Here is a 7833-nt window from a genome sequence, read left to right on the forward strand (position 1 = left end):
TTGTACCGCAAAGCCTGGTGAGTCCTGGCGTACAATAATTTGGCTGCCCTTTCATCTGCAGAAGGTGTCCCAATCTTTACGAGAAAACGTGTCGGAATGTGAGCAATGCGTTCGATGTTGCACCATTGATACCTGTCCATTCGGGACAATTATGGCAAGCGGCACTAATTTATTGGCATCCCGGAGATCGCGGCCTCAGAACGAACGAACAATGAAAGCACTGCCATGTGCCTCCCCTGGAGATGGCAATAATTTCACGAACGTGTGGAATTAATTATACTCCGCTTGGACTTTAGCATGGATCCTGCTCGATTTCTGGACTCCAGGTTGATTGGCAATCGTGACCCCTCGAAGTTTATTTTCTTTTTCAGTGCTTTAATTACTTCATCAAACACATTCCCTCTGGATAGTCGAAGAGGTCTCAAGGGGATACATAGGATGGTACGTTTTGTTTTGCTGGTTAGTTGAATACTCCTTACGTGCCCTCGGGAGAGTGCTGATTATGCTTCTCTGTTGGTTTAAATTTCAGATTTTTATTTGCTTTTCTCAAACGAATGCTCGGTTCGTCCGCAATGCAGTTCGTACAAAAACACATTCACCAAAGAAACGGTAAACCGTGCCACCCAGCATGCCGGGTTTGAAGAGAAAATTGAAATTACCTTTGACAGGTTACCGGCCGGGGGGGATATTTTAGAAACATTTGGTCTCATTTCGTGTATGGCGGTCCTCATCATTATTTGCCTCTGGACGAACGCATGCTAACGAACAAGGCAAGCCACGGCGGGGCAAGGCGGCTTCGGTTGCGACGGATCAAAAGCAGTTGCCGGCGAAACTAGGTACCATGCAGGGTCTTGCAAACGCCACGGAAAGGCCTTTAATGCCTCATTTGGTTAGGCAGCATTGCAAGTGAATTAAGCTTATCCCTATGGAGCCGCCTGGTATGCCATGTTTTTTTTTATTGCCGAGGAAAGATGCCGAGCAGCTGAAGCATTTTTTAAAGTAGCACGAAGTGGGCAACTCCCTTGTATGGAGTTGGGCACGCGCGATCGCAAGTCCGGGCCGGGGGTCCAATCCCGATCCATCTCACGCCGCCAACCTCTATGCGTATCAGTGAGTTGTCCCCGGCGGGTACGGCGTGTCATTGCTGCGACATGGCCACTCGGCAACCGATGGGGCCCGGTTTGGGCCCCTTAGCGCTTAAATCACAAATCAATTAACCATTTAGCGCATATTATTATTTCTTCTTCGCTTCGCTGTTACGTGACCGCCGGAGATGGGGCTGACGACGAGGGGCAAGCCCATTGCTCATTTTCTCATTTTGCGTTTCTCATCTCATCGCCTTTTTTCCTTTTGTTACTCCGTTCGTCGATCGTCGACGTGCTACTGCGTGCGGTGCAGTATAAGGAAAGAGCAAGTCCACCGCATGCAAGGCCCGGCGTCGATCAAGGTAGGACAAGTCGGTACGAAACTACGGCTGAAAACGGACGCAGGCAAAGGTGCGAAACACGTTTCCAGTAGCGAATGCCACGCTGCAATGCTGGACACACAGCAGGGACTGAAGGCTTCGGTGAAGCGTCTGTACGGTGCGATCGACTCCTTTTTCTTTCGTCCCCATCGCGGCCGCATCGAGATTCCTATTCCGAGGTTGCTATAATTTTCGTAATTATTTAATGCTCGCCTGGTGTGAGGAGCCGCTGGCGGAACGGGGGAGTGACTGTGGCGGTGGCTGGTAAGGACGAAACGCGAAAAGAAGGAATGCAGGAAACAGCCGAATGGCTCGAGGGGATTGCCATCAGCCCGCAGGAGCGCTTTCACCCGCAGGCCGGCGCGAGTGCGAGTGATTTAATTCACGTTATTAATCATTCAAACATTTTCCATCATAATTTCAAATGGTGGCTCTTTCAGTGGTCAGCTAACTCCCCATGTATGAAGCATGGTTGCTTTAGGCTTGGGAATTTATTGGCACATTCCTTGGAGCAAGAACGGCGGCCCTCACACACTCTACATTCCTGTTGTGCATTCCTGCATAAATAATGCACGCGGCCAATCGAGGCCAGGCGAGTGGCGAACCCCGTCCCTAACGAAAATGCTCTCTCTTCCCTGGCGTCAACGTACCATCCACCTTTCATCGTAGAAGATTCCATTATCGTTATCGTTTCTTGACAACACATTTTTTTATGTACCACCGAGCTACATTTCGTAATTGATTGCCGTGGCCACCCATATCGGTTGGGATCATCTTTCATTGAGTAACAGAAAAAGACAAACGAAAATAACGAGCTATGCATTGCGCTAAGGCCTAACAGGTTTATTAGACGTTTTCAATTCAATCAACAGAGCGCTTAAGGAGCGTTTATGAGGTTTCTAAACACGGTTACACCACCATTAGGTCCCACCACTGGCTTCAAACGATTTGTTAACAAAAAAGTTATCACTTATGATGTGCTGATAGGATGCCTTCAACGTAATGAGACAGTAGTCGTTCTGCGTGTTCCGGTAGCTTCCAGCATAATCGTTTTGCATCAGATCCTCGAGCAAACTGATCTCAGCACCGAGCTGTGGCAGGTTTGCCTTGATCACGAGCCAGATGATCAACTCCAGTAAACTGTCGGCTGCCACATCCATCCGTACCTCTGGTGATGAACATGATAAATTACTCATATTTGCGAAAAGGAAAGCATGGGACAACCTGAACGACTGTTCACGCCACTTACCTTGTTCCTTGCAGGCTTGATCAACCAGCGAAAAGGCTTCATTGATATGTTTTATCATTTCGCTTGGGCAACACTTTTCCCGGAAACGATTCAAACTTTGTATTGCTTGTTCATATTTTGAGTGTTTGATAATAGGTACTAGCGTACTGAAAATAAAAAAAGTAACAAGTATTGAACATTGTGGAATTTGTACTGCATGTGGTTCCGGTGCTTACCGATTAATATCGAGGAGCTGGATCAGATTTTCGTCAGTCTTTTTCATGCATATCAGAATCCGTTGCCGGTAGATTTCATCGTTCTTGCTGCACTTGCTAGCATACAAGACAAATAACGCCGAATAGATGCCGTGTGTCATCAGAATGGGATAGAGTAGGCTTTGGTACGACAGCAGCTCACTAGAACGGGACACGTTACCATAAAAACCAGAAGCGGAAAAATGTGCACGACGTATTGTACTTACTCATCGATCATGATGGAATCCTTGGGCAGTGCAGGGAACATGATGGTCAGTACGAGAGTATAAATGCGGCTTACGATGGAAATCCACTCGTTCATGGCAGGTTCACAAAGGATGGAGTTGGGCGTATATTTCCAACAGCTGTACGTGGAGTAGAAGCAGTTGGATAGTTTTTCGAAAAGGCCGTTCAGAGGATGGTAAACTGATTGGAAGGCATCGGTAAGATAGTTTCTGAGCAACTCCAATCCTTCCTTGTCGACAGATGTAATGCAAAAATCTGGAACAAAATCCAAATCCCGAAAGGGTGACGATCGCGTACGCAATCCCAGGCTGGACGGAGTGAGCATGAATTCGTCGTCGTCGCGTGATGTCACCGAAGAGAAGCTTTGCACGGATATAGTATCCACCGCCGGGGAGGCGTTACTACTACCGTGCACTAGTGGCGAAGCGGTTCCATTTACAAGTGACAACCGTGAATCGGAAAGGCTTGAGCGTAGCGAGGTGGTTGAGGCGTTCTGTAGCTGAATGCCTGACTGATGAAGGAACGCTGTCGAACGATCATCAACCTGACCTGGTCCAACCTCAAAATTGCTTGCCTTTAGCTGCTCTTTTCGTTTTGCTCGACTCACGAAAATAGCGATACGATTCCACACCTTCTTAATGTCCATGCGACGGATGACCACAATATCGCCAGTACCGAACAGAGTCTCGTGAAAGCAGGTGAATATAGATGACCACTTCCTCTCTGCGTTAATTTTCAGATCCAAGCTGCAAGAACACGACAGAAAGGGTTCGAATAACGCATAAGTTTTGCCTAACAATTTTCATACTCACATTGGAACCTTGTTGAAGATCTGATCCATCGCCATAATGGCGTTAGTGACCTTGACACTCTGCCAGGAGCCTCCGAACATACCGGTCATTGTGTGGCCCGTCATTTTAGTGTTTGAATCGTCGAGCTCAAACTGTTCCGATTCGATTTCTCGCTCCGGATGATAGAAAACCCCCTTCCCAAAGGGACCATCGATGGTCAGTTCACCCTTATAGTAGATCCCACTTGGAAAGATGGCCAATCCACCGGCGGAGTGTGTGAGTATGTCGTTAGCAAAGAAACCCGCATAATACGTCCCATTTGTGGTCACCAGTATGCCGTTACCGTGCTTCTTGTCTCCCATGAACATGCCGATGTATTTGACCCCATTCAAGCTGTCCTCGATCACACCGAAACCTTCCTTTTGGTCATTTGCAAATTCCCCATTATACTGATACGAGCTCGTCGTGAGCGTTCCAAAGCCGTTATACTTGTCCGCCCTGAAGTATCCCTGATAGCGGAAGTATTGTGTCGAACGATTGCTCGTTGTCTTAAGCCGCCCATAACCGTGATATTTACCATTTAGAAATTCCCCTGCAAGCGTGAGTGAAAGGAGTCGATAAGCGTGAGGGATTGAATGATCGCGTACAAAGGAGACTTGCCTTCATAAATGGTAGATATGCCAAACACAGAACGGGTCATACACCCGTACCCGGTAATGTTACCTTGATAGAATTCGCCACTGTACGATAGATCACCAGTGGTTAGACCTCCAATACCATCCATTTGGCCGATTAGCCACATCCCTTCGTATCTGGCTGCAGCATGGCGTTCGTAGCGATCGCTGAAGGTGTAACCGACGTAACGAGACAATGGTTGTTTGTCGTGCACTTGCTTGTCGAGACACTGCAAAACCTGTGCCTTGAGCGAGCCCAGCCACCGTGCTCGGTCCGCTGAGTTGAGGGTGTGGCAACGAAGTGTCTCTTCTGGTGTCAGGATGGTGATCATATAACGGTGCTTATCCTTGTACCGACTACGCTGCAGTTCGCTTACTTCCGAAGTAATCCAGACCAGTTTCAGTGGGTACTGAATCACTTGAACACCGGACAGATAGCAGAAGAGATCGTTGAACAGGACAAACCGCGGCGAGGATGAAAAGATGTTTACATCAAGTAGCTTCAATGGCACTTCACTAGAATCCAGCACCACTCGCCGATGTGGCTCTTTCAGGGCTAACCATCGTATGTTTTCTTCTCGTTGCCAAAACTCTTTCGTAGACTTTGTTTGTTTACCCAGTTTTTCGCTGACCTCTTCGTTCAGGAAACGCAGCCATTCAGATTTCATGGACAGCAAGGCCGCTTCCATGCTTTCGTCGAGTCGCGTTTGCTCACACGTTACCAGTAACTCCGCTAGATCGATCATGTTGGGAACGATGTCGAGGAAGCATGTTAACATCTCCCGATCATGCTGCGTCATTAACCCGAGACACTCATTATCACAGTAGCACTGCAGTATTGCTCGATACAGAAAGTAGATTTCATCGTGCAGAACGATGCTCAACAGGCGAGCCGCATCATGGTGTACCAGGAATGAACGGAATGATTTCATCGCAAGAACCAACAGGAAAAAGGTTTTCCGGCAGGATCGATAAAACGCACGATCATTTCCTTCGCTCTGCTGGCCAGCGCCTCCTTTGCTCCGAGAGCCAGTAGCCTTTGCGTTCAGCTCTTTAGCGAATCGAAGAAGGTTTTGCAACGCCTGCTGGTGTCGGGTATAGAGCTTCAGCAGCTCTTGCTTCACCGGTAAATGATTCACCAGCAGCACACTATCGGTAGTTAGCACAAATGGAATGTCATTGAACGATTCCTCATATTCTACGTACGTTCCTGGGGCTGCTATCTTATAGCTCAACCACTTATCTTCTGCTTCAGGAGATTTGATGTTATACACTTTTAGGTCGTTTGTGAGTACATACGTCTGGAAGTGTCCACTACACACGTCCAGCACATGCCGAAAGTGAGTGCATACCGTTGGTGTGCTCACATTACCCGTTCCTGATTCCGTTAGTTGCGCACTAATATCCTGATTTCTATTCAGGTCACCCCAAAGCAATACCTGTCCTTCGATCGTAAGCACACATGAGTAGTCGCAACAGGAAGCCATCTTCTCGACGTTACAGATATTCAGTTGAAATACCTTATCGCGGCGTATGTGGTCCCCGGTTCCTAATTGACCTGCAAACAAGAAAAATGTAAAATCGTGGTGAACTACAATCCATCCAATTTGGCCGAAGTGAACTATAACAAAGTTCATTATGGCATCCGTTTGGTTCTAAAAATAGCATCATTTCTCCACACCAACATCTTTCGATCACACCAACATCTTTCGAAATCACTTTCCCATTTTCATTCGCGATCCTTTTGTGGAAAGATCTTTCGATGATTGTACAACGCACCCGGTTCATCACGTCGTTATATCCGTCGTACCTACGGTAAGTAGTCGGGCATGATAGGAACCATATCGACAGACTTACGCAACGGTGTTGCCGGTTGAATCTCTTTGCTAGGCTAGCGAAAATGAGTCAAGTCGGTGAGATGGGAAGCGGTGCTGGTAAGGGTGGTGGCGGTGGAGGCAGTATCCGAGAGGCTGGTGGATCTTTCGGCAAAATGGAAGCGGCACATGAAGAGGAGTACTTTTACAAGCAACAGCGGGAGCAGTTGGAGAAACTCAAAGCCAAAAAGGACGATTCGTCGTCTGGTTCTACTCAACCGGGAGGCAAACAGTAGTCGACCGCTTACCGCTTGCTTACCTTTGTTCACCTTCCCGAAGCTGGCCACACCCGTCTCATACAGCATTTGTCCGTAGATCGACAGCTCATCAACGGAGGTCTTGATAGGTGAATCGCCTGTTTCATTCCCGGACACGTTTCCCCGGAGACGATCGCCGACTGAAAGCACCTCCAACACGTTCCTCCAGTCCGAGTAGACGGAGCAATTTTTATCATCTAATCTTCGTTCGAAGCAGGAATCCTTGTTGACGCTGCCTATTACTTTGGTGCGTTTTTGTAACGAAACGATCGCAAAATCTATACCAGCCGCAAGCTGTTGTACACAATCGTGTTTAACTTCGTGCACCTCGGTCAGGTGATCGCAGTTGAAGACGCTTCCGAAATCCCCTTGCACGAACAATCGGCCATCGTCTCTCAGGAGCAGCAAGCCGTTGTTGTTGCAGCAAACGCGGACAAATCCTTCTCGTTCCGGGAACAGGTGTGTCCACTCTTCCAGCGATCCATTCTTACTCCGATGCACCGTTCCGTTGACGGATTTGATGCAGAAGATCCAATTATTTTCCGTATCAAAGTCCCGGACTTGGCTCGCCAGGAGCATGAAACGGATGGAATTTGGCGAAGCACCGCCGGAAGATAGTGCACCTTGCAGCAGGCAGCCGTTTGTATCGAGGAGGACGTGCGTTGCCTCGCCGAGGGCACGCAATTTTTTAATCGGGCAAGAGGCTTTGTACTCTTCAGGAAACTCGATCGCCACTTTACTTTCTTCGGTCAGGTCACGATAAAGGGAGAACACTTCTTGAGTGGCCATCGTGAGATTAGCTAGTCCGGTGGCTCTTCCCTCATAATCACTACACTAGCTGCCAGCACGTTTCGGAGGTGCAGCAAAGGGATATTTTATAAAGTTAAGATAAGATTTCTTATCGCAGCAGATTTTTTTTTTGTGTTTGTTATTGTTTTTTTATCCAGTTTGACAGCTTCAAAATTTCGAGTAGACCGCTCGAAACAAATTTTTCGAACAGATCTTATGCTCGAAAAATGTGTTTCGAGCGGTTTACTCGAAAAT

General features: G+C 47.7%; 2 protein-coding genes across 2 annotated transcripts; one reads left to right on the top strand and one right to left on the bottom strand.

Moving 5' to 3' along the window:
• Positions 1 to 2281: 2281 nt before the first annotated feature.
• Positions 2282 to 7700, bottom strand: LOC125958094 (alsin homolog). Its single transcript, XM_049691217.1, has 7 exons — positions 6792 to 7700; positions 4645 to 6216; positions 4006 to 4576; positions 3175 to 3939; positions 2930 to 3109; positions 2715 to 2860; positions 2282 to 2633 (listed from the first exon to the last, which is right to left on the bottom strand). The coding sequence occupies exons 1-7, from the start codon at positions 7576 to 7578 to the stop codon at positions 2386 to 2388; spliced, it is 4269 nt and encodes a 1422-aa protein (XP_049547174.1). The 5' UTR covers positions 7579 to 7700; the 3' UTR covers positions 2282 to 2385.
• Positions 6341 to 6796, top strand: LOC125958095 (ATPase inhibitor A, mitochondrial-like). Its single transcript, XM_049691218.1, has 2 exons — positions 6341 to 6473; positions 6549 to 6796. Exons 1-2 carry the CDS (start codon positions 6421 to 6423, stop codon positions 6766 to 6768), a joined length of 273 nt encoding a protein of 90 aa, XP_049547175.1. The 5' UTR covers positions 6341 to 6420; the 3' UTR covers positions 6769 to 6796.
• Positions 7701 to 7833: the final 133 nt, after the last annotated feature.

The sequence above is a fragment of the Anopheles darlingi genome, chromosome 3 (genome assembly GCF_943734745.1).
Source record: "Anopheles darlingi chromosome 3, idAnoDarlMG_H_01, whole genome shotgun sequence".
Lineage (NCBI taxonomy): Eukaryota > Metazoa > Arthropoda > Insecta > Diptera > Culicidae > Anopheles > Anopheles darlingi.